This window comes from Atta colombica, unplaced genomic scaffold (assembly GCF_001594045.1).
Source record: "Atta colombica isolate Treedump-2 unplaced genomic scaffold, Acol1.0 scaffold238, whole genome shotgun sequence".
Taxonomy (NCBI): Eukaryota; Metazoa; Arthropoda; class Insecta; order Hymenoptera; family Formicidae; genus Atta; species Atta colombica.
In genome coordinates this window covers 1,217,177-1,245,023 of record NW_017259336.1, presented here as the reverse complement: position 1 = coordinate 1,245,023, position 27,847 = coordinate 1,217,177, and the positions used below count along the sequence as shown (strand labels likewise).

At 30.9% G+C, this 27,847-nt stretch overlaps 3 protein-coding genes across 7 annotated transcripts in view; 1 reads left to right on the top strand and 2 right to left on the bottom strand.

The window, feature by feature from the left end:
- Positions 1-3,454, top strand: part of LOC108688656 — an 11,181-nt gene extending 7,727 nt beyond the window's left edge. The window contains exons 10-11 of the mRNA XM_018194988.1: positions 1,714-2,184; positions 2,692-3,454. Coding sequence (XP_018050477.1) covers positions 1,714-2,184; positions 2,692-3,454 — 1,234 coding nt within the window. The remainder of the gene's footprint in view (positions 1-1,713; positions 2,185-2,691) is intronic.
- Positions 3,455-8,613: 5,159 nt separating this feature from the next.
- LOC108688679 lies at positions 8,614-18,297 on the bottom strand. Of its 4 annotated transcripts, XM_018195015.1 has the most exons (6): positions 18,047-18,297; positions 12,661-12,847; positions 12,378-12,565; positions 10,540-10,819; positions 9,669-10,298; positions 8,614-9,587 (listed from the first exon to the last, which is right to left on the bottom strand). In XM_018195015.1, exons 3-6 carry the CDS (start codon positions 12,544-12,546, stop codon positions 8,663-8,665), a joined length of 2,004 nt encoding a protein of 667 aa, XP_018050504.1. In that variant the 5' UTR covers positions 12,547-12,565; positions 12,661-12,847; positions 18,047-18,297; the 3' UTR covers positions 8,614-8,662. The 4 variants fall into 4 exon arrangements, with proteins under 4 accessions (XP_018050504.1, XP_018050503.1, XP_018050505.1 ...); XM_018195014.1 differs by having other exon boundaries at positions 12,378-12,847; XM_018195016.1 differs by lacking the exon at positions 18,047-18,297 and adding an exon at positions 17,888-18,023 and having other exon boundaries at positions 12,378-12,847.
- Positions 18,298-23,908: 5,611 nt separating this feature from the next.
- The window catches only part of LOC108688729, a 19,640-nt gene continuing 15,701 nt past the window's right edge, over positions 23,909-27,847 (bottom strand). The window contains exons 1-2 of one of the 2 annotated variants that reach the window (XR_001931803.1): positions 27,135-27,446; positions 23,909-24,324 (exon numbers count right to left, since the gene is read on the bottom strand). Coding sequence is in view for 1 of the 2 variants with exons in the window: in XM_018195088.1 (XP_018050577.1) it covers positions 24,959-25,131; positions 27,135-27,389 (428 nt within the window). In the remaining variant the exon portion in view is untranslated. Of the gene's footprint in view, positions 24,325-24,958; positions 25,132-27,134; positions 27,447-27,847 lie in introns of those variants that run through there. The other variant, XM_018195088.1, reaches the window with a different exon arrangement.

Here is a 27,847-nt window from a genome sequence, read left to right as displayed (position 1 = left end):
CGTAAACATATTTTTAATTAAATTTAAAAATATGTTTACGTATTTTTTCTATATCTTTAAATTTTCTATATCTTTAATTGCATCACAAGTGAGTCTCGATGTTCTATTATATGACATAGATTTTCTATCAGTCGTATTAAATAGATAGATAATTATTATATATATGTTTTGGTTGATCAGACTTTTTAGCTTTTTATTAAATAATTTAAAATAATTTTTTATAGATAACTTTAAAAACAAAATTCTGATAACATTCAATTATTCAACAAAGAAATGCATAAGAACAAAGATAATCATTTTCCATAGTTCTTTGAGTGCTAAATATGGTTCCAAAATGGTATACCAAAATATGACACCCAGAGAAATGTTTCTTTGATTTAAAGAAATGTTTGATAAATGTTCTCCTTCTACACAGAGCCCTAAATGATCTCCGAGTGATCTTGACCTGACTTTGACTTTCAAGGAGATCAAGGTCATTGACCTTTTTCGCTTACTATTCATCGCTTACTATTCATAAAAATGTTATGAACAAAAGAAAAAATAATCTTTATGAATGGATTTTTGAACATAAAGTACATATTTCAGCATTATTTCTTCTAAGCAGGGGGGGGAGAGATGGGGAGCAGACTCTGCTTTTTTGTGGAAAGTCCCTTTTCTAGGGGTGTTTGAGAAGAGGAGAGAGGAGAAATTGCGATTTTCCATATTTTACTTATGTTATAGCGCATGTCTCTGTTTAAGTTATTTGTTTCTGTATTTCTACAGTTTCCTTGTACTTCCTTGGAAAATATGATGCCATTGTAGCTAGTTGTTTTGCCAAATAGTATTTGGTGCTCTGACTCAATGCTGTGTTCTGCTGATTGTGTGACATATTTCAATCTGACATCTCGTTGATGTTCCTTCATGTACACACATTGATTATTTTCCCAGTTTCACCGATGTATAGATACTTTCCCGCAAGAGCAAAATATTTTATGTACTCCTGCACTTAGTGAAGGCCTTCGTTCTTTAGGATTTCTCAAGATTTCTCTGATCTTTCTTGAGAACTTGAAAATGGATCGAATATGAAGTACCCGTAAAAGCCTCAAAAGTATTATAGTTACAGTGATCATTAAACAAATATATTAGATTTAAACTTCAATCCCTGTAAAAAGAATAAGAGAGATATAAATTATACATAATAAAATATTTTCTATTTTAAAATATACAAAACTTATATGAAAAAATAATTTGTGTTTTTAAAACAGAGAATGTTTCAGCGGAACAGGATCATGTCCTAAAGTTACGTTTTATTAATGAATATTATTTTGTTAATAATTTTTTAATTAACAAGCGACGACTAAAATCTCTTGAAAGTCACTCTGGGTCGTGACATTGACAACATATGGTCAAAGTCCAGATCATTAGGAATTGTTCTCTTTTTCTTCATTTTTATCAAAACACAAAAAAACTTTTATTGTATGTATACTTTTATATTTTTATAACGTTTCTAATATCTTATCCAACTTGTTGCTTTCGCGATTCCATTCTTTCTTCATTTATTCTTTATTCTTTCTTTTTTCTATTTTTTTCTTTTGCTTTTGCACGATTATCTAAATTTGATTTTATTTTGCTAGCAAAAGGCCATGTTTTGTTAAATAGTGTAATCAAATTTTCATTTTTGCAAAACTATACCTACAGTTTTTAAAAATTCAGTTTTAAATTTTGCAATTAAAGGCACGAGATTGTAAATTCTTCTACTTATTTGGTCATGGAGGACTCGAGCAACGATTGTAGCAACCAAACGACTTCAATAACATCGGAAAACAACCAACGTGCGCTATGTATACCAGAAAGTCCACCGCCTCCGTATATCACACCACCAGGAACTATATTGAGAAACATAGCTAATTTATCGACGTCGATGAAACAAATTTGTCCTGTTCGGCTCCGATGCAGCGCACAATATCCTCAGGCCTCCTCTCGCAATCGTCCATCTTCTAATGGTCCATCCTTATTCATGAACGCCGAGACTCTTGATACACATCAGGATTGTATTGCTTCAGGTAGCAATCAAGCGAATCAACAATTTCAAAATCCCTCAAAAGATCGGATTGTACGTGAAGTTGTTGAAGAAGATACTACGATAGCATTGCAAGAGAATAACGAACATGTTTCAGAAGAGGATTATGAAGAGCTCATTAATAAGTAATTTCATGATTTTTATATATATGTATATCATATATATCATAGTAAATAATTTAGGCTGATTCTAAATGTATGAAGATCAAGAAAGAGGGAATACGTGTTATAGACGTTGGGTTCGAGAAAGAGTAAAATCTCCGTTTCCTGCACATTTAGCGATTTGCTCAATTTCTTAATCCTTGAACTCAGCCTTTGTGACGCACTTCCCTCCTCCCTTAAGCCTCCCCACATATACATATACACATTATGTGTGTAACACATAATGGCTTAGAATCGATCTAGCTTATCTATTTATCATATTATTTCTCTAAGGCCGGAATCAGACTACGTATTGAAGAATAATTAAAGATTAAAAGATTGAAGTTTTCAATCAGAACAAAAGGAACTAAAATTTCTTTGTCCTCGTTGGTGAAATTTCAATCTTTAATCTTTAATCTCAATTTTCAATGCATAGTTTGATTCCGGCCTAATTGTTGCTCATATTAAATTATTTAATTAAAGGGCTGATAGTTTGGATGGAAGGAATACTAGTTGCTCCTGCGAGGGCGCGTGTAGCTGTGCTATTAGTTGCTCCAACTTACAAGATCTTTTAGTTGATAATCCATCAACTTCTATGAGAAGCGAAAATTATCAGATATCGGAATCAGAACGCAATCAAATACCAATCGTGCCTTCTTTCGTGAGGAAAATCGAGGAACATCAAGAAGAAGATCTTTTTGTTTCGAAAAATGCTGTTGTTAAAGGTTCCAAATTGACAAAACCATTTTATCATAGCACCAATTTAACAGTCACTTTGTCGCCTTGTAACACTTTGCATTGTTCCTCCAAAAAGTTCTCCTATGATAACTGTGTTAATAAGATTTCAACGATTAACAATTGTTGTAACAAGCTGCAAGACAATTTTGAGATTGCGTCGGAAACAGCCAGCAGTATCGGACATATTAGTCCTAGAACAAGAGCAAACACGCCGAATGATACACCAAAGCGCATGTCTTGCATTACTCAAAATCATCGATTATATCATAATGATCGTCGACACTCCAGCTGCGATGTGGACAATTTGTATGAAGGCATTAAGATCCTCGACTCGTATTTAGCACGAAGAAGCTCTAACATCAAACATGAACACCGACATTCGATCACCGTGATACTATTCGGCACACCAAAACATGGATCCACGAGCAGTCTAATTGCATCATCGGAACAAACAAGAAGAGAAAGATACATATCCGCTCGTACTTGGCGCTCCAACGAAGATGTCCCATCAAATTAATTCATTCTCGGTTAACGAAGCTGATTAATGATAGCAAAGTAAGCATCTGCATTATTATATTAACATAAATAAGTATATTATATTAACATAAATAAGTTAAAAGTCCATACTTTTGAGATGTTATGTTGATTTTTTTTGTTAATCGTAGAAAATTATACAAATTTCAAAATTTTAAATATCTTAAATACATTCTTATTCAAAGCTGATCATGCCTTTGAATAAAAATTGAACAAAAGCAGTCTTTAGTAGAGAGTTTATCCTGTAAAATCCTTTTTTTAATCTTTCTTTACATTAATTATTCGCTGAATAATTACAATTTAAAAATGAGCAAAAAATTTACTGAGAAAAAATGATCCCCTAATTTTTTTGAACAGTGTAATTTTACAGAAAAATATTATTAAGCACAAAAGTCAGCTTTGATTAAATAAGGCTTTTTTCGCTCATTTGTGTTATTTACATATTGGTCGATTTTTATTTATTGCAATTGTAATTAATTTTTCTTTTACAAACAGAAGAATCGAAGAAAATAAATTATTGATCTACATGTTGAAATTTACTACAAATTAATTTACAAAAACTTTCACTGATAATGAATTAAAAATGAAAAAAATCGGAAATAATTTTTGACAATGTTAATCAATTACAGTAAAAAATTACTTCAAACTACCGGCCTAAGTGTTTTTTATAAATTCTTGAACTCTGAAACGATGTTACAATCCAAAAAATTCCAGCGTAATCAGATTTCTTCAAAATAATTGAAATTTAATGTCAAAAGAATATGACTATTTTAATGATATTTAACATTCTTTTGAAAAAAAGATTAACATTCTTGCACATCTTTTGCAAATTTTCAGTAATTAGTAATTCACTTTTTCATTAAACTCAGCAAAAATGAGCACCTGACAACATAGACCCCAAAACTGACACAATAGGCAGTAATGTCACATATTATCTATAAATGCGTTTATAGCGCAATTTATCACGATTGCTTTTAACTCCGATAGAACTATTTGATACTAACGCAACACGATAAAAATTAAGTTAGCTTATGATCTATCTTACAAACAGATATGCCAGTTTATGCTGCATCCCTATTTATATTTGAAACCCCCCCTCCCTATTTATATTTCATATTTTTCATAAAAATATGAAAAAGAAAAATATATAAATGAAAACTAATTTAGGATAAATGAAACTAATTTAGGATAAATGAAAACAATTTAGGAAACTACAAGCACGTAAAACAATATAATATCATCAATAATATAGCTACTATTATTTAAACTGCGCAAGTTACAAAAGAAAATAACTATTTTGTTTTCACATTTGTAAGAATTCATTTTTAGTTAATTATAGATACAAGATACAAGTATATAAATTATGGACTTTTATTAATTATCTCAAGATTGTTTTTATCAGTAATTAACAAAATATGATAATTTCCAAGAAATAAGAGGATGACTTTTTAGGAAATGTCAGAATGCCGTTAACTTTCCTGTATAAATTTAATTGTTTAATTAAAAAACAAATGAAGAAGAACTTAAAAAACACACATTATTATAATTTATCAAGTTAATTTATCCATGATCGACGCGATTTAAAAAATTTTTGATTTTACATATATCAGTTTAATCGAAAATAACAAAAAAATTACATTGCTTATACAAAAATTAATTAACATTTAAAAAAGTAGAAAAAATTTATGTACACACACACACACGCGCGCGCGCGCGCGCGCACACACACACACACACACACACACACACACAGAGAGACTGATAATTGGATACTGCAATGATGATTGTTAATTGTTAGTAATGAATCACGCTATATCAGATTGAACTCTATGAAATTTTATTTTCAGAAGAAAAAATGAAAAGAGCGAAGCAAGAAATGCTTCTATATAATACGACGATAATAATAATTTAATGATTATAGAAAACGCTATTCTTAAAGGCGTATACGCAAATATTTACAAATAATTTTTGAGTTAATAATTTCATTCGTATCTACTCAGATAATTGTCAAATAACTTACGATAGCGAAGTTAGCGTTTGTTTTTGACACTGGAATCTTGTAAGAACGTACGCTCGAAGAATGTGATGCTTATCTAAATACTTAACTAGATTCTATTTCTGCCATTTAAGGAATATTGTTTAATTTGCTTGGCTAATACTCGACGGAGATCCCATAGAGACAATCTCCAAATAATCCCGAAATGCTCTCGTTAATTACATTTTTTAATTAGATTAAGACTTATGTTCTTATACTGCTTTAGAATAAAGCGTACATAACGTCGTAGTAAAATATAGTCAAATATTTTATTGGCCTTTATTTTCAGCTTACACGTAAAATTCCATTCTTAAACGCGAGAACGACTCTTATACTTTGTAAAGAAATAGATTATCTTAATCTTCATAAAAGACTCCGAAGAATAAATCACAGGAATAAGAGAATCCAAGCAAGAAACGTCTACTTGTATAAATTTCTCACATTTGCAGATTTTAATTATAGGATTAATCATTTTCCCATATGTGAAAACACATGTTGTTTTAAAAGTTTAACTATTCATCTTTAATATTAAGGAGGATGATTGTTATAAAACAAATAAAACGGATAATTGTTGAAATATGTAGTATAAAATTATCAAAACTACTAAAAATATTATATTAATCATGAACTATTTACCGCATAGTTGACAAATATGCAGTATTTTTATTATTATTCGGATTAAAAGCGACTTTTATATTGTATGTTCCATTTTGATAAACAACTATTACATATATAACTGTTTATTCAATTTCACACTGAAGGTGACGCAAGAGTTGAAATGTCTGTAAAGAATTTTTTGTCTCAGATATATGGATTCTATATGCGATTAACTTATATTGGCTCACATTGGCTTGGATTCTTATTTCTGTAAATTATATCTTAGGCCTCCAAAGAATATTTTAGAAATAAATCTTTTGATAAATTTGCAATTTTGCGAAACTGAAAAGTTTGACAAATTTCTCTCAATATTTCTGTTGAGAAAAAAATTTCCAAAAAACTTGTCTCTAAGATATTATTTGGTAGGTCTAAAATGTTATAAATTTATTAGTCCGGCTTTCTCATTCTCATTATCACGCAAACATAATATTTTGGTTCCCATTTATGCATTCGCATAAACTGTAATGTATATAAAATAACATAATCTATGACGATCATATCGGTGTAGGAAATAAAAAGAAAAGTTTGTTTTAATCATAAACCTTGTAAGTATTATGGACTGATCAGTGCCTATTTTAGTTTTTGAAGGAGTGCCAACACCAGAGTTCTAATACCTGATCTGATTTTAACATTTTGATTTTTATCCTAAATACAACTAAATATTAAAAAATCTAGATTTTATAAAATAGTCACGAGTTTTTCACGCAGCTTCTCGGACTATATACAAGAATCACTTGAGACAGAATATAAGGATCGCAGCAGATCGCCTGTGAGCGAGCTTCAACATTAGGATTCACGGTGAAAACACATGAAATGTGTTCTTCATAGTACAATTTTATTTAAAAAGTAGTTCACGAATTATACTTGAAATTTCTGGAAAAATAAAAATTTTGAGGAAATGATATGAAATGATATGAAACATTCTTGAAATATATAACGATATATAAATGGAATTTTTAATATTTGAATGTTGCTTTTACATTTCATAAATATTTCAAAAATATTTAGTGTTGGTTGTGTAGAGTCCTTTGAAAATGTAAAATGGAAATAATTAAAAAATATGAAACTAAATGAAACTAAAATCTTATCTGAAGAGATAATCTTAATGAAATATCGAATGTATAATAAATATATTAAGCATGCGCGAAACGTATTCCGACAGCACAAAACTTGCAGCAATATTGCTGCAACTTTTACTGTTAGGAATATTTTCAGGCATTTTTAGAAAGAGAAATATAGATACGATTTTGCTTGTATTGTTAGTCCATACATATTATAAGGTCTACGATTTCAAATCTAGCACAGAACATATTTGGCACTTGTAAGACAGGCACACGCATTACTTATAAACTACGACTAATGTGCCTTGTGATACATATTCATAAGAAAAGACGAGCATCATACGTCATTGCAACGTTACCACGAAAGTATATTCGATTCTCTCTTCGTTCTTTAGATACGTTTTTATGTCTTTCACTTACTTATATCGCACTTCATGCAGTTTTAATGTACATCGATTCAAACGAACATTGTGTCGTACATTCGCAATAAATCGTGGTGCAACAATGCATGGAAAAAAATTATTCCGTATGATGAACACCCTCTGATAAGATATGTACGATAACTTTACTATTAATGTACGAAATTACCAAGTATCAAATTTAACTTTTTTTCACACAATACTCGTTCTCTCATAATTATATTATATCTTCGTTGTTAAACTACACATACATGTAATAGTGGAAAGTGGAAATACAAATATCAGCTAACTGTCAAAAATTTATCTAGAATTGCATATATAACATTTTAAATATCTTTAGTAGCATACTTTTTTATAAATTTAAACGTATGCAACATCATAGTTTCTTGTCACTTAATTTTTGGCACTTAGCTTATATTTAATTTCCATTCGTTAATAATAATTTTACATATTTAGAAAGATCAATGAATTTAACTCATTGATGTTGACTATATATTATCACTTATTATTTAAATGTTAAATTAAGGCTTTAGAAAATTCTAGTCTCAGCTATTCTTGATAAACGAACAAATATCCACACTCAGGTCCCTAATTCCTTGAGATGAGGCAATCAACCTTTGTGTTCGATATGTATGAAACAAATCAGTAGAACTATGCCTCACATATTTTCACAAAAATCGATTCAAGATTACGCAATAGTTATATTTACTAAAGTAATTAAGTTCATCGTGTATGGAAAAAACACGTGTAAAGTACAATTTAACACAAAAATAAAACTTGAAAATTTGTTGCAACACCATCGCAATGCAAATGCATCGCAAGGTTTTACGTTTCAGAAAAGTTATTTAAAGTAACGTCTGAATATTTTTCACATATTTTCAAGGAATAGCGTTTTTTCAAAAGTTAGCTTTCTAACTTAAAAAAGTTAACTTTTTTCGATCGGATTCAACGAAATGTTAATGAAGTACAACAAAATTGTGTAACAATGCGTATAAAGTCAAATTTTGGTGAATTCATGTTTACTTTACACAGTGACAATACTGTTTCATGCCGCGATTTAAACACCTGGCGCTCATGGCGTAAGGATTGATTCTGCTGACTTCGCTATCAGATAGAGTATAATTGCCATCACCGTGATACCTGATGGTTACCTCGAAATTACCGTTCCCGGGAGCTGTCTGAATCATGTAGAAATATGTAATGCTGGACAGATTATCCGTGCCGAAGTCGATCACCTGATCCACTCGGTGCACCTTCTTTAGCTTGAGCTGCGCGCATAGTCGTCGGCCCTTTTTGTCTTTGTAATTTTTTACGATACTCTCAATATGATCCAGGAACTTCTGCACGCCACCGTTGGCGATTCTGTCATTGACGTTAATCGACTTGAAAGCCGTGCAAGTGCACCAATGATAAACCACACCTGCATCTTGACAGCCTCTCTCTCTAGGGACTGGCGCGAAAAGGGACTGGCAGGTGGAACATCCTGGACTGGAATCAGCATCACCACCTCCGATGACGAGAACATCCCGTAGCGTTTCGTAGAGATCGAACGGCGAGGTGAGTCGATTCTGATTCACCGCAAGAGCTCGTTGGGCCTCGGGATTCTTCTGACGGAACCATTCGGGTAACCAGATGTAAATGTACGGTAACCTCTCTTCGTACCAACCGACGAAGGTGTTGCGAAATTCGCCCCAGCGCATACCATGATCGCTCAGGAAGATTATCATCGAGTCGTTCAGTATTCCCTCCTGTTCTAGAAACTCGAATTTCTTCAACACACGAGTGTCCATCGAAGAAATGCCATTCATATTGTCATGACTAATCGTGTTTGTCCAGAAGAATCCGAAATATGGCATGCCGACAAAGGTTTGGGCAAAGTTTACAGCGTAATCGAAGATCCGGTCGAAGCTTAATTTGGGACCAGTACAATATTTCATGTTGAATCTGCAAACAGCACGAACGAAAATTTCATCAATCAGCAAAAAGATTATACTGCTCTTTGGACGATAATAGTTAATTCGTTACCTTTTCTTGATTTTAAGAAGTTTCTCGCTGGCTAGCATATAGGGTCTCAAGTAGTAATCCGTAGGCGGCTCGACAAAGCCAACCTTGAGGTAGTTAAATGTGTTGAGGATAGTCTCGTCCTCACCATAGGCCGTGATGTAGCCAGCATTACGGAAGTTGTGCCAAAGAAAAGGGCAGTTATCGAGTTTGTAAGCCACTGTCGGCTTGCACCGAGAATATGCTTGTTGTGGTGTCTGACCGGTCAAAATCGCCATCAGATTCGGAAACGTATTGTCGCCGATTTTATTATAGCCTTTTAGACCAATCCAGCCAGTCTCGCGCAGATATCTCTCGGTTTTCGGCATAGCTCGATAGAAATTTAGCCGACTGACGCTGTCGATGCCGAGGACGAGCACGCTTAACTTTCTTGAAAAGTTTCCGGGCTGGCTGCCATTGTGATCTATACGTTCGCGTACTTTCTCCGGGTTCAAGATTGCATGAACGTTCTCATATACCGTATTAGTTGACAGCTTCGTGTTCTTCATCTTCGCTTTGGGCTTCGATTTTGCCTTCACCTTGCATGATACGTACGCCACCTCCATTTCGCGCGGAAGCATCACTTGTCCGGTGAAGTTCTCGCACTGCTTGACTCTATTAGGAAGAAAGGATCGGCAAATGTTTTCCAGGAAAAATTCTAATCGTATAGGCCAAATAGCTTGCGACTTCGATCTCTTCAGGTACAATTTTTTTATATTATTTTTTTTTATATCGTGAATAAATAAACAAACTAATTCTTGCCACTTAATTCTTTTTTCAGCAGATTAAATGCACCTGAATGTCTTAAGATGACACTGGAACTTTCAATGCAAAGAGTGACGATGATAAATCTTACGATATCGTAGAGTCGTAGTTGTCCTTCTTGGGCCTATCCACTTTGGGCCTGATTACGGGCGACCAGCAGCAGACAACGTCGCTATGCATGGTTTTTATGGCAGGATCGAGAGAAAGAAATACGCTGCCGTTAAGATCCCTTGAAATTTGCGAAAGGACACGATCGTTCGGACATTTCTCCAATTTTTCCTTCCTCACGAATTTCGCGATGGACGGATCCAAAGGTTTTTTGGACAGCATATGACATTTCGGATTCCATACGAGATAACCATCCACCATGCCTATCGCCAAACATAATTCAATATAATTTCACCTTAGGCTTCAGACTTCAATAATATAGTGCGCATTTTGTTATAACAAATAAGCAACGATTTCACTAAAAATGAAAGTATCTATGTATAATACATCTATGAAAACATTTAAGATATTAAAAATATCGTTGAATGTACATTGACATTCTACGAAAATTTGAAACAAACATCTGTGTTTCGGGTATATACTCAAAAATATACCATATATAAAATATTTACAAATTAATAAAGTAAAGTTCTCATGTCATTGATCGTCTATTTAGTTTACAGCATACTTGATTAAAATAAATGGTTAAGGGATATATATATATATATATAGGTTTATTACTTATTTTATAGGTTTATTAATTTATTTTACTCTTATTTACTTAAGAATTGACGATTAATGACATGAGAACTTTACTTCATTAATTTGTAAATTTTACAAATATCGAAGAGAGAATTTATCGATATCAATTGCTGATATTGATTTTTAAGTACTAAATTTTTCTCTGAATTTTTTATAATAAATTATATTTTTATAATAAATTACATTGCACAAGTGTCATACATAACATAATATAACAAGATTACTGCAGTAGTAATAAATATTAATAGTATCACTACTACAATGAATATTATTAGTTCAGCACTATTGTAATAGCGAAATACAAATAGTATTTACAGTAGTGACAATAGTAGCACTTATTATTGCAGTAGTACTGAATATTAATTAATACTACTATTGGAGCTAATAATAACATATTACTGCAATAGTAACATTACTAAATCTAATAGTATACATACTAGCATTGACAGTATTGTAATAGTATTAAATACTAGTAGTACTACTGATTCAGCAGTGACACTGTTGCGTATCATTAGTAACATTTCGCCGACAACTCTATCAAATGTGTCGTGATTATTTAGATGCATTCAGATTGTATTGCCTTCTACTTTCAGGGACAATAGTTCGAATATATATATGAGGGCGATTATTGTAAGTTCACATTTAATTAACCATTTGATTTTCGATGTTCTTGAGTCATAACGCGTTGAACTCGTAATGAGAGATGGCTACTACAAAGGTGTTTTAAAAAATTAAGTTGTCATTTATAAGAATGAATTTGACCTTCATTTAATCTACTTCCATTTCAAAGTTTAATCTTATTAAGCAAAATATGTCCCCTTCGATACCACATAACATAAAATAGTAAAAATAGAATACCACATACATATCGTAAAAATAAGATTTCAATATCTTGCATTGTCCCGGAGAAATTCAAATGCGTCGATTAAAATGAAACACTATATATAAAAAGTAATATAAAATTTTTGTAGAATATATATAAAAATATTAACATAATATATCATTAAACTTACATCAAACTGCATTAGACAATAAACAGCATAACACACGACAGTTTAATGATATAATAATTATAATATTAAATATTTTATATTAATATTATATAATAATATTATGAAAATGCATGTCAGTATACTCAAATGATGAGGAGGTAAAACAATACAAGGAAATGAGACTCACCTTCAGCGATGTTATACGATTTGAAGGATGGATACTGTAAAACGTCGTATTCGTATTCGTCGTCGGAAACGAGATAAAGGATGATAATGATCAGACACGGTAAAATCAGAACGAGGCCGGACCTTCGGCAGAAGCATTCGGTGAAACGTAACCATTTCGCCTTCCACATTATGCTGTCGTGGTCATGCCTTTCTCAGAGTCACAGGAAATCAAAAGTGTTTCTGCATCATTACGAGTCGCATCGCACTTCTATGAATTTCGTTATATTTCACAATTGATTTACCCTTATGAAGGACATCTCAACTGTTCGCCACTTGTCTCCTAAGTCTCTTGCATAACATCGCCAATTGCATAAACATCCGTCTTTCCGTGAATTATTGTTGTCTTCGTCCTCGGCTTCTTCGTCCTCTTGACAAGAGAAGACGATCATCGAGCAGCCGCCGTACTTTGATTCGATGATGAGCCTTGTTCTGAAATCGAGTGTTGTTAATGTCGTTGCAAAAATAGGATATTATATTTACTTATCAAAGATGATTATTCCTTTGTTCAACGAATATTATATTTTCTTTTGCTTTCAACTTAACTTTAGTAGCGATAATTAAAGAGCTAATGAAAGTGCAACACAGATTATGATGTGTTCAGAATCGTATAAAAACCTTTATTGCATTAATGGCAAGATAACATCTTCAAATTTTTCAAATTGGACGTTTCGATTCACTTTGTAGTCCTTTTCAGCAATAAATTACGAATAATGCAAATTAGTTTGTCAATCCATTGGAATTACAGATTTCCAAATTGAAATGTTGTTTTAACAGAGCTAAAAATCTATCATGAAACTTTCGATATATTAAGGTATTTAATCTTATTATAAATTAATGTGAAATTACATTGTCCGTATATGTTACTTTTAAGTAATCAGATTCTAATTGAATCAAGTTCATCAAATTATCTAATACTATTCTGTGATTGGCTCGATGATTGATTTATATAACATCTTAAGATTGTACTTAAGAAAAATATCTTATTTCACTTTGCAATTTTTATTTTTATTATAGATTTACACAGCCTTAATCGGATTTAATAACATCCATAATTATGAAATTATCCAATCACAACTATTTCTCTAAAAAATAGAATAACTGTGGCCACTTTTCTAGTTACGAATGTTATTAAATTTGATTAAGGATCTCTTTCACTAATTTCGGTTAAAGTTAACCGATAGTTAACTCCTAGTAGTACCAATATTAACATCAGTTCAGTGTATCACATCTTCTCTTCTCTCTTCTTCTTCTATGATAACTATTACACTGCGAGTTAACCGTCTGTTAGCCTTAATTAAAATTGTCGAAAAAAGATTCTAAGAGTGCCGTGTAAGTCAATGTATGAATTTGATTGCGCTTTCCGCTTATTCGTTTATACATGACAAGATAAAAATAATTTATCGAGAGACTGAATGAATATTTACATAATGCAGATGTTACTCAATATACGAGTTAAATATAGGCTTTATTATTATGTATAAAGGCCTAGTCTACATACGGAGTAAGACTGGTATAAAAAGTGAGAGTAAGAAATTGATCAATCACAATCGAATGTAAGAAGAATAATCGTGATTGGATCAATTTCTTACTCTTACTTATTATATCAAGTTTACTCCATATATTGTAGACCAAGCCTAATATTTAGTGTGCTCGAAAGAACAAAAAAATTTTTTTAAATAATTAGAATAAACTAGAAAACTTAAGTAAGAGATTGGAGATCATGATATTTGATTCTATCATATTTTTCAAGACTTGCATAAAATAGAATGATAGATCATGCATAAGAGAAGAATGAATATTATTTTAAATATTAAATTATTGGATAGCAATAATATTGTTTCAAATATCGGATTATCTGAGTAATAAAAATATCATTGTAATTTATAATTTATTCTAGAAATCCTCAAGTAAGAGATCGAACATCGTTTAAACAATTTCTGACTGATTCGCCATATCTTTTAAGATATGCATAAAATAAAATGCATAAAATAAAATGAGATATCCATATGAGATTTCATTTTATCTTATGAAATCATCATTTTATCTTATGAGATAAAAAATTCCCCCTCCCCTCATTTGATTATATTCCATATATAATAAAAATAAAAGGCCTTGAAATGAAGATAACATTCTTTTGATATAATATCATACTTCATAAACAGAGAGCGGATGGTAAGATAAAAGAATAAATCCCCTCTTATCTCCTCGGTAAGAAGCGTAGGTGTATGTATAATTGAATATGGACGTTGAATGATGCGGATTGCACTGCGTGATACACTAGTCGACAAAAGTTAAAATGTAAAACGTGACATTAATCTGTTTTATAGAATCAAGGAACAAAATAGGTTTACGTAGGTAAATAAATGGTCTTGCGTATTTAGCGTATTTTTATAGAACATTGCGAGAAAGTAAAGAAGCTACTAAAATTGGCAGAATACATCAAAATTTAATTCCGCATAATAATATAGAATGATTCTAATTTTCAAGGTATTTCAAGAGGAAAAGTCAATATATTCTGATAACAAGAGATGATAATTACAAGCAAAAATATTCATATGAATATGCGTCCTGTTTTTTTGACAGAAAAATGCAAAAAATATCCTAATTTAAACGACCGTCAGGAAACGAGCAAATATAAGATATTTAAACAAGAATTATTTAACTCTATTTATATAATTAAATAGCATACATAATACATAAATCCATAAATATGTTTTGGCTTCTTCATCAATACAGAGTGAGTTTCTTCATCAATTCATAATTAAACGATAAAAAACTTTACAAAATCTTAACACATTAAAACCTAAAAATATAAACTAATGAAAGGTCAAATTAATAAATCAGACCAAGACAATAAATTATCAAAAGATAAATTTATATCTACAATTAAATTTGTACTATCATCTACTTTATTTTTAATAATGTAATTTATAAACAATCCTATAATACTCCTATGGATTCTTCCGCTAATTATTACAGATATTATTACGCAAGGAAGGAAAGAATTTTAAGTACATTAGAGTTGCCTATCTATTTTCATTATGTCGATAACATCTATCATTGTTTGTTGTTCCCAAGTGAATAATATTCTTGAAAGGTTTGATGGTTACCATGACCGATTAAAATTTACTGAATCTACTATTTTATCGAATTAGAAGAAAATCATTGTTAATTTTCAGAATTCTTCTTCGATTGTCAAAAATAACAAAATTATATGAATTGATGTCACAAAGAAACTTTTCCTGGACATTAATTACCGTTTTTCTTAAATCACCGAAATGCTATAGGAACCAATTTAGAGTGGATCCTTCAATTCTTTTGTCTCATTTTTCGTTTTATAAAAACAAAAGTGAATTGTATATTGATATCTTATTAGACAATAGTTATTTGATTTTATTTTTGACGTCATTAACAGAAAATTAAAACATTTATTTGTTAATAAATTAAAAATATTAAGTAATCAGAGTTCAATAAATGCTTCTTTTCATTGGTCCAATTTTCGTTTTCTAGGAGTTTCTGTTACTCTCCAATTACATTCGATTTACGTCGATTTTTATTTTTAGGATCCTTATTTTAAATTGGTTTCTGACTTAGCAGCGTCAATAATAAATAAATCTACAACCACAGTAGATTTTTGTACTCTTAATAAACTTAATAAATTTATAAAAATAGATAAAACTGAATTTGTTTGCAATAGTTAATTAATCTTAAAAAGAACGGCGATAGTTCATACGTAGGACGAACAAAGAAACAAACGAGATTAAAAGAATGTATTAACAATATAAAGTTAGATCCATCTAATTCATTGTCCGTTATATTTGAATGTATGATAAGGATCACACTTTTGACTGGAAGAATGTTAAAATTTTAGATTTCGAACATAATAATAAAAGACTCATTACATCATAAAAGATCATGGACATAATTAATATAAAACAACAAAAAAGAAACAAACAAAAAATTAATTATATAAATAATAAATAATTAATTGTATAAGACCCGTTGCACTAACGTTACTTTAATTTTAAGTGAGACTTAAAACTCTCTTTCTATCTCGTTTTAGAACCGAAAAGGAACAGAAATAAAGAGAATTTTACTGGGCTTAAATGACGCAGAACGCTGGACGATTCATACTTTGATATCCAACAAAACAATATAATAGATAACCGAAAAGTATTTATCTACTAAACACACTTTCGTAACTTTCAAAATCATATATATTTCGATGTATATAATTCGTCTTTCGCTCAGTTATTGGAACTCACAATAAAAGACTAAATAAAACAAATAAATAAATAAAATAAATAAATAAGACAAATAAAACAGACAGTTTAAATCTTTATTTCCGATACGTTGCCTAAATTTGTTAACATTTTTGTTTATATGATCAATTGTTTCTTTATTATTTAATCTGAATTGTAATTGTTTAGATTAATTAATTTTATACATTTGACAACATACTTTATACATTGAACTAAATGTAATTTTCGCCACCAAACGATAAATTCATTATTGAAATTTTACATTTTTTGATGTTAACTATGTATATTTATCATTGACCACGATATGTTTAAGTATCTTCAATTGCCATATCATATGCGGATGGAGACTATTATCTGGTTTATTAACTCGACCTCTTATTCATATTTTGAGGTTTAAGAAAAAGATATGTTAAAATTTTGTAAGTTCTTTATCATTTATATGTTTAATTTTAAGCTAATAAAGATTCTGTGAGCCAAACTTGTTTATGCATTTATTATGTATTATGTAAGTACGTCGTTATTTTATTAAATAGTCAAATAATTTATTTATTTAAATATTTTACCTGCTCGTCTCTTGGTCGTTTAAATTAAGATATTTTTACTTTGCAAACAAATGAATGTTATCTTATTTCATTTGTTCATTTATTGTAAATTTTCACAAATTTATTATAAACTTTAAAAAGTGTATCACCTGAACAATGAATTATTTGAAAAAGTACATAATATCTTCTTTTTAATAGTAATTTTGCAACTGCACATTTAGTCTCAAAAACCATTCGGAAATGGAGCATGCGTTTATATAAATATTTTTCTCGGAAATCTCAAAAACAGGATATTTGAAAAATGTTCGTATGAACACTTTTAAAATGACAGATAACATCACCTCCTATACAATATTGAACTTTCTAGGACAATTTGCATACAAATTAAAATCGTATTATTTACATACAGATAGCTTTGGATAAATTGATTCTTTTCTTTAAATGAAATTCTTGAATATCATTTAAATTTTTATAAATTAAATTTTTAGAAATGCAAGTAAGTGCAACAGTAATTTGTTCCTGATTTAATTTGATTATCTTTATAATTATTTTCTATTTTAAAGCTTCACAAATTGATATTTATTCAAAGAACAGATGAGAAGAAAATCTTGATTAAAGATTGAGAGAAAGGTTTCCAAAGATTGATATTTTGAAAACTACGGAACTTTTAAATAGCAGCGACGTATTTGGAAGATACACATTGCACATTCATACTCTCGGCACAAAGACGATATCTCGGAACGCAATCGGTGCGCACTTATCTCAACATTCACACGCGCACGAACAGTCATGAGAAACAGCCTCGCGAAGTTCCTTTCAATTACCTCTTGCACCCGCGTGACGTCGTACGAATAGGAAGCAGCAAGTCTTCCGTGTAAGTTCTCCGATTATGTCTGAATGCAGAAGCACAAATCGTCACGTTTATCCCGTTTCGCGTCCTGCAACGCGATTCTGACGTATAGCCACGAAGAGATAATGATACTCGATGTAACAAACTACAGCACGAGATCTCACCCCCGCTCGCGACGAACGAGGGCTACTGCAAAGTTTAATCGAATCGAGCTGGCCGGGCCAACGCGCGCGCGTGCCACCCACGCTGCAACCAGGCAACTCCGTCACTGACTGACGGAGATTTGCGCATACGTCGTCGTCGTCGTCGTCGCCGTCGTCGTCGTCGTCGTCGATGACGACCATCAACGTGTTTTCACTCGTTCGCCGCGCCGGTCTGCGCCTGTCAACCCAATTCGCGATGCGCGCGCCACGCGACTTCTCACCGGAACACAACCTTGCAATTGAGTATTTCCGCTTGCAGATTTTCTAATTTATATAAAATTTATTGGTTTTTTTGAAAAATATTGTGTCAATTATTTTTTTACAAGTTAATATTTATAATTTATAACATTTTCGCTTAATTTTTAATTTAAAGACGCAGTCGCTATCATTTTTAATCGATTTGATTTATGTCAATGGTCTATATATGTATATCGCGAAATCGATATCATTTATATGTAAAAAAATAATTGATACAATATTTAAAAAAAAAAATCAATAAATTTTATATAAATTAGAAAATCTGCAAGTGGAAATAATAAATTAGAAATTAATTTCTAATTTATTATTATTTCTTACTTATATTAATATTTACAACATTTTCGCTTAATTTTTAATGGAAATCTTGGTTACGACAACGATAAGAAAATCTTATCATGAAGCAGCGTTATAATATACCAGCTAATAATCGCGACTGCGAAAAGGAAGCAGTTTTTTATGTGGTTCGAACCAACGAAAGAAACGGAACTTCCCCCGCACCTCAATGGATCACATTGGTGCGTATGTGCGCAAGCGTAAATCAATTCGTGCACAGGATTATCTCCGACGAATTTTGGAATACCCATACTCGAAATAAAGCCCCACTGGGCTCGCAAATTCTTCATCTTTATGTTCGTATTTTGTATTGATATCCTCATATTATGTATTGTACACATGTTCGTGGATTGTACGATCCCTAACATTATCACAGTTATACATATGCAGTTATACATGAAATCTAAGCTAATGTTATCCTAATCATCCATGTTTTATTTAACATGAAGAAGAAAGGTAAAATAACAAAAAGATATACAAAGTCCATTAATTCTCTATTCGCGTCATTAATAATATTAATAGGTACCAGTTAATTTCTGCCGCGAATTTTCGCTGTTAACGGAATGAAAAATGAGATCTCAACTACTTTCGGTCTAATGCGCCCTAATGATCCGGGATTGAAAGTCGGAACGTGGTAAGAAAAAAAGCGAATTATGGCCAAAAGTTAATTAAACTCTAACTTAATTTAACTTCTACAGAAACTGCACACGTAGTGCTTAAAGTATGTATGGCACTTCTGTCGATATGGTATTTCTGTCGATAAGATTAACTCTCAAACACTATACGCAGTGTGATCAATAACTTCTATCATGATTATTTCCAATTTTTTTTTATGAGTTTTTTATATAATATTTAATAATTTAAAACCTTTCTTGAAGGTTCAAAAATACGAAATGGAAAACATGATTTAAAAATTTATAAATATACAAAATTTCTTTTTTCTAAAGAATATTGAAATTTCACTGCTGATTCTAAAAGCCGAAAAATTTAGATTATTATTATTATTATTACGTAATAACAATTTCCAGTGTAGTCTTCAAGTGTCCTTGTTGGATAGAATACGTACCTGCTACAACACGTGCACGTCGTTCTGAGGTATATCGTACGGTTTGTTATCGACGAGTACCAGCGAAGCCAGATACGCAGTCGCAGAATATCCGGGACCAGCATCAACCACAACAACGGCCAACATTTGATTGCATAAAAGCATCGGATGAATCACCGTATAGAATGCTGTCATAATTTTTATATTTTTGAATATTTAAATGATTTATAATTCTATTAATTAAACTAATAGAACTCCTCATAATTAAAATAATGATAAACAAATAAGTTATTCCGGTTAACGCTAAATATTTTTGAAATATATGTAAAATGTTTCTAAAATCCCAACACAATATTCCAAGAATATTCCATAATATTCCGAAATATTTACAGAATGTAAAAACATCAAATAATCGTTAAATGTTCTATTCATCGTTTCATATTCGGAGAATGTTTCCTGTATATTTTACAAAATTATAATTTCCCTTCAGAAAAATTTCAGGTCCGATGAATTAATTTTTAATTTTAAATAAAATTTTACTGTCAGAAACATATTTCATTCACCTTGGAACCCAAGTTCAATTTTGAAGGCTTCTCACAGACCGAATACTGCGCTCTTTGTATTCTTTCTTATGTGATTCTTAAGTGTTAATGCATCTTTACCGCGGGTCTTTGTTAGCGGAGATGCATACTGCTCACGAATAATAATATCACATTAATTGTCACAAACAATTTAATATTGATGGTAATAAAGCATCTTTAAAAACCTGTAAATTTTATTGTAAAAAAATATTAGCTGAGATTCGAATCTGGATCATAGCATCAATAATATTAAATTGTCAACTTAATTTGTAATACTGCTTCGGTTAAAGACTATTCAAGATAGACAAATAATTGGTGCACAGCTTGTATAAACTGGAAATTGTACAGATAAATTCACAAGAAGTATTATTATAAGCATGGAAAATCATTTTAACTTAATATTTTCACATATGTGTACTTAATCAATCAATTTTTATTTAATAATATTAATTTCATTATTTTGTATTTTGTATTATTTTTTATTCGCGGTCAATCAAAGCAATCTTTATGCGTCGATATCAACCATATGTATAGTCCGTTATACATATCGTATCTTTGTTTAATGTATGTTTATGTATGTATCTTTAATTAACCTAGTTGTAGCGGCCTAAACATATGGTGTAAATTAGAGATCCTATAATAAGAGTCACGACTTGAGAAAATCGCGCGATTCATTGATGCATCATTGTTTCAAAAATTCCCGTCTACATTTACTTACTTATTTGCGTTAGTTTTAATATCAATAATAATTAAATATTTTAAAGATGTTAACAAATAAATTTCTTTACATTTACGTGTCGAAATAATGCATGTGAGAAGAATTGTTTAATTTAACAGTTCTTTTTTAACAAAATTATTTTTAAAATTTAAAGATTTAATTGTGTATCTTGAAACGAAGTTAAAATTACGAAAATGAATAAGTTCACTAGAATATTTATAATTTCGTTAGTATCTAATAAATTTATTCATATTCTATAACTTTTACACGTGTCAAGATACACAATATTCTGATACGTAAAAAGTAAAAAAAATAAAATTTGTTTATACATTTATTTTACAAATATATTATGCATCGCTATTGATTTACTATCATATTTTTTACACGTGTACATATACAACGTAAGTACGTGTTCCGTTACTGCAGATTTAGGATTAAGTTAGAGATATATTAAGGTTAGACAGAGATACAATATATTTCTCTCTCTGTTATCGATTTTAAATACAAAAATCGGCTCAAATCGACTCGTGTCGCGACTCTGAGGCTGCGTTCTGTTGAATGCGCATAATGCGCATGATGTAATATAAGTATGATGTAATGTAAGTATAAGATGATGTATTCTTGTTTAACACTCTGGAACAACAAAGGTAAAATAATATCTTTGATGCATTATGTGCAATGGAATGCAGCTTTATTAGAGGGTCTCTATAGTGTAAAGTAGGCCACTGATGTAATGAAACAATTTATAATACAACCTTTGTTGCCGCATTTTTCAATACAAATTATCAATGATCCGCTAACAAAGTTCACACTATTTATGCTTGCTACTATATACTGTAAATGCATTTGTTACTTAAAGGAAATGATTGTTGAGACATTGAAATCAATAAAAATCTCCGAATTTACAGAACGGAATCAAAAATCCTTTGATGGGATTAAAATATTAGACGCAAAATTGAAAGGTGCTACAGTGGACTTTATACTAAAAGCGAAAAAAAAGTTAAAAGCTTTCATTTTTAATTCAACTCGTAGAGTTGTTACCTGATGTGAATGTTTCCTTAATACAAAAGTTTTATAGTTCGTATGAACAGAACGACAGTTTGTTATAATGATACATAGATAATAAAATATATTTTTATATTTTATTAAAATTTATTAAGTTACATTTTATTTCATATTTTGGTACGTACAATATAGATTACAAAATAAATATACGAAACATGTCAGATGTCCTGTCGAAACAGTAACTGACAATAATACAAACTTGTACAAAAGTATTTGTTACAAAAGTATTAGTTGTTAGTCTTATTGCCTCAAAAATTTTATATGATTTATACATTTCTGACATTTATAAAATATTCTTTTAATATCTATTTTAATAAATAAAGTGCTTCGGGAATAAAACCAGGGTTGGCAAATGTCCACTCCTTTTTTGTTTTGTTTCAGCCAATGCCAGTGGTCAAAACTGGTTTTAACCTTTCTCTACCTTAACTCTGAGCTCGGCTAGCTTAAAAAGTATGTTAATAACGTAATGCAGGGAAAAATAAAACTAAATTTTGCTCAAAATCGATTTTGATTAGGGCGATTAAAACCAAGTTAAAAAAACCACACTGTCTGATACTGTTCGTACCAACCCTGATTAAAATGGAAAACGTATCCTTAGTTTGGTGTATCTTGCTGGATAATATTGAATCTGAATATATGCAATATGTTTTACATTTAATTTTGAACTACCTACTCTTTAAATGAATATATATTGGTACTATCAGCCCAGTAAAACACAATGTTACATGTAAACACAATGTTACATGTAACATGCAATGTCACATTTACGCGTTCAACAAGATAACTATAATATAATACACTGTGTTATCTTGTTGAATTAACAATTCGTGTAACATTGTGTTTATTGGGAGTATACATATTTTTAATAACATTTTATTTACGATATTGTGTCTTTTGTGTTAATCATATGATGCGACATATTACTAGCACAGAAATTAAAAATTCAAAACATGAAATTTTTTGTCTTAAAGCGATCTAATGAAAATGTTTCCAACATTTTCATTTATTTGTTAGATATATGAAATGATACTCAGGGTTTATCTTATGATTTTAATCAATCTATAAGCATCCATCTATTAAAAAAAAAATAGTGTCAATCATAATATCCTTGTATCTAAATTTTAACTCATATTGTCTGTTAAAAAATTTATTTGTTAAAATAGGAACCTCAAACATACAGTATTCTATCAATATTCTATTGTTCTATTATCAAATATTGTCAGAGATAATCCTGAAAAAGAACCTGAGTACATGTTTTTATTCTTCGCAGGGTGACGAAGTTATCTCTTGGTGCAACCTGTACCTGTCTTACTTATTATTATATAAATAAAGACGATTAAGTACCATTATAGCTTATTGCTTGGAGATTTAGAAAAAAAACTAATTCTTTAATGTAATTTTATTGATTCATACAATCATATAATTAATAAGATTAAAAAAATGTTATTAAATTAAGCGATACTTTTTGGAGTCAATCAAATATGGGGTCTATCAAAAAATGCCATTTTTCATCATTTTTAATGTATCTTAAAAATGCTTAATTTAACAGGACCTTTTTTACCTTATTTATATATTCGAATGAATTTACATTAAAGAATTAGTTCCAAATAACAATCCTTTTTCCAATAGCCTTTTACATGAGCGCTACATTCCTTCTGAGATCGCGACTACAGTAGCGGCGCGACGCGCGGCGGCGGTCACTGGCCCGATTCGAGTTAATGCGAGATCTCGCGCAAGAAGCGCGACGGAAAATTCACTCTACCTCTGTTCGTTCTGGATGCCGAAGTTTCTACCCGGCTTGAGTAAAAACGGTCTTTTCAGTCTCAAAATCGCGGAGCGTTGAAAGTCGTAATCACCGCGATACGGCTTAACGATCTTTGGTCACACTTACTTTTACGCCCATCTACTTCTGGAACACTTATTTCACGAAACCTATCGACAAGCCAATTGGTAATTTGCTTCTGCTCTTTTCATTCTTTTTCTTTTTTCTATCAACGGACGATGTGGCGAGAAGATCGGCCGGTTGAGATTAGATCGTTGTTCCGCATCCTGCAACATGCCAGTTTGATAATTGACGTCCTGTCGCGAGCATTAATGTAGAACAATGCACCCACGCTAAGAATGATAAGCTGCGAGTGATGAGTGCAATTACTATGTTCGAAAAGAAGTGGATTACGATCATTTATTCAAGAACGTTCGACATCACACGTATTTTTCAATGAATTTGACTATTAATTTTGAGAGAAGCGAATTAAAAATTGAGTTTCCTATTTGGTTCCACATGTTAACTTTTTTTTTAAATTTAATTTAATGACTTAATGATTATTCAGCAAAACATTATTCTTTTACGGGAATTAATTATGCTTTACTATATAATATATAAGAACATGTTTTCTGTTTGATATGTGAAATGTCATATAAAATAATCAAAATATTATTAATAGTTTTTCCCTAAAAAAATTCCCTATTATAATCGTAAATGCCTTTTCTTTTCTTTTTTTTTTTCTATTCCTACAAATGTTCTACTATTTCCTGCTATAAGTGACTATTGTTTACAAGAATAGTCGTTCTTATCTTAGTTGCATAAAACAGCTGCACAAAAGCAATCTGCATGGACAATGCTTACGAATCGCGCGCGTGCATTATTTCCATCTCAAGATATATACGCTCATTTATGACTCATTCATTTATGTAATTTCTTACTGTATTCTTCCGGATGCGTGTAGAGATTATTGTAGAAGATAGTAACGTAATCGATGCATCCCGCTCTAATTACACGCGAGCGTAATTTCGTATTAGATTCTAGGAAGCACACGGATCTAACGAAGGCCTTTTGATGCATCGAATCGCGGTTATCCTGGATATTTCGAAGATGTATATAACATAAATAAGATTGCAATTGTTGAGAATAAAAATTCCAGGGAAAGAAAACCGTGTTTGTAAGCAACGCTTTATTTGTTTTTATTTATTTATTTATTTATTTGGGAACAACAGAAAAGAAGTATCTCTCACGTTTGTTTCAAAGATATTAAGGGACCATTAAGATTCTTTAAATTCTTTAGTAAATCGAGTTATCATAAAAATGCATAATTTCTTTATATAATTTATTTTAATTTAATTTAATTAATTGTGTATATATTAGTATTACATTTTCAGAGTTTATTTATATTTATATTGAAAGGTTACAAACAATATAAAAATATTGTCATATTGTAGACTGTCGAATAGCTCTGAATTTGTATTTAATTTGATTAGGAATTAATTTATATTTAATTTGAATTATATTCAATTGAGCCAGTAAATAGTATTTAAACGACCAAGCTTATACATTGAGTATTTTCAATATAATAGGAAAATGTAAGATATAATATTCATAATAATAAGAGTGCAGAAAGAGAACAAGATTAATAATAATGAATTAATAACAGAATATTGGCCATTTTATCGCGAAAAAAAAGCAAGGAGGAAAAACGGATACAAAAGGGTAACATATTATAGTATTTGATTGACATATAGGAAAACAAAGCTCTGAATTTGACAGAACGATGGAAGTGGAACGATGGAGAGGATAAATAATTGTGGTAACGGGTATCTGGAATAAAACGGGAATGGAAGAAGAAGAATGTTGTGAAGAAGATTACGTAAATAAAGCGGAGTGTTAGAGCGAAGAAGTTGATAAACAAGATAGACAATATAGATGGAGAATAAAATGTTGGATTTTTAACCAACTGGAGTTTAGATATAATGGAGAAATATGATCATCTTTCCGGATATTATAAAAAAACAGAAGTTCTGTATACGCTGAATATGCTAAAACATTCGTTGAATCGGAATGTATGATACAATACTGTATTCAGAGTATTCGAATAAGAAGACAATATAAAAATTATAAAAAGTTGTGATGCAAAGAGTTTCTGCGAAGTTAAACGGATGCAACGAAAAGGATAGAAGGAGGCATAAGAAAGCAGTCCTTGCATCCTTTGTAATGACATCATTAAATAATTACGAGAAATCAAAATAGATGTCAAGTATTTTTATGAAAGTACAGAATTAATGTAGATATTGAAAGAAGGAAGACGAGACAGTAATAAGAAGGAGGATCAGGATATCTGCAATAAGTAGGGAGGATTCAGATGTAAAGCATTTGACGAAATCATTTTTACGCCACGAAGTGAAGATCACGGTTTAAAGCCATAAAAGTGGAAGAGACTTCGGATAAATGAAGAAAAATGCAAAAGAACTACACTGTCAGCATACATTTAGAGTTTAGATGTAAATGGGATAGAAGCGAGATCAGCAATAAACGCCGTGAATAATAATGGCCCGAGAATGAAATCTTGAGGCACTCCAGATTAACACGAGGAGGATGGAACAACATGGGGAAGAGAGAAAGTGGAGTAAGTATTATATAGCAGGATTTTGTGGGAACAATTTATAAGGAAGGAATTCATTAAGGCAAGAATGGATAGAACAAGGGAACTGAGCTTGACAAGAAGCTGATCATGATTAACTGCATCGAATGCCTTCGAAAAGTCAAAAGCTAAATTTTTGACACAAATTTTTGGCACTTTTCTAAAGAGAACCTTAATTTTAACATGTAGTGTTTTTCTTAATAAATTGCGAATGTCTCGTTTGATTATAAATCAAAGAGACACGATACAAAAATAACTATAAAAGAGACACGACATAAAAGATAATTACAGAAAATATAAATCACTCAGAAAGATTGCGCGAGCCTTTAAATTTAACGTTTCGATAAGGTCCTGTTTTGTTTATACAATGTTAGATAAATCTTCCAAGACTTTACAATGCACTTTTCGTCATGTCTTAAATCTTTCTTCTTTTACAAAAGTACTTACTGCAGACGTTACAGCGTTTCTCATCGGAACCATCACCACATCCATCTCGACCGCTACAAGTTATCGCATCAGAACGACATCTTCCATTGTCGCATCTGAATGGACAGTATCTTGCGGTGATTCGACCGCGATTCCGCGTTCTGCATGCTGCCTTGGGTTCATCGCTGCCGTCCCTACAGGAAACTACTGCGTTGCAAAATTCGTATGCTGGCAAACACTGACCATTGTTGCATCTAAACGTACCTTCGGGACATTCTGTGTAAATAAAAAAATCTTACGTATGTATTAAAATAAAACATTACGCATACGTGGAATGCGTAAAGCAGAATATTTGTTTTTTCAGAAAAGTAGAATATACAATAATAATCATATCAACGAATTATTTAACTATTCCTATAACTGTGTTAAGAGATCGCTTTAATTTTTAATTATATTTATTGCTCATTATCTATTTTACTTTAAAAATTTTTTAAGGAGATGCTACAAGTTATCGTTAGCGCGACGACCGAACTTGATTTTTTAATTTCAAATTAAAAATGTCGTTAATAATGATATCTTTAATTGATTTCTTCTGTCTCACTCGAATGCATAGTTTTTATCTAACATTGCAACACCATCTCTTGCAAGATCAAGCACCTATTGACACAATTACTGCTCTATTTACTCTGAATCTTTGCTAAGCGTATGTATACACGTTATGTTTAAACATATTT

Coding starts and splice junctions, on each gene's coding strand:
- LOC108688679 (XM_018195014.1), bottom strand. CDS start 12,546: ATGTGGAAGGCGAAATGGTTACGTTTCACCGAATGCTTCTGCCGAAGG. Junction 10,299..10,539: donor AACTACGACTCTACGATATC/GTAAGATTTATC, acceptor TCTTCCTAATAG/AGTCAAGCAGTGCGAGAACT. Junction 9,588..9,668: donor CTTCTTAAAATCAAGAAAAG/GTAACGAATTAA, acceptor TGCTGTTTGCAG/ATTCAACATGAAATATTGTA.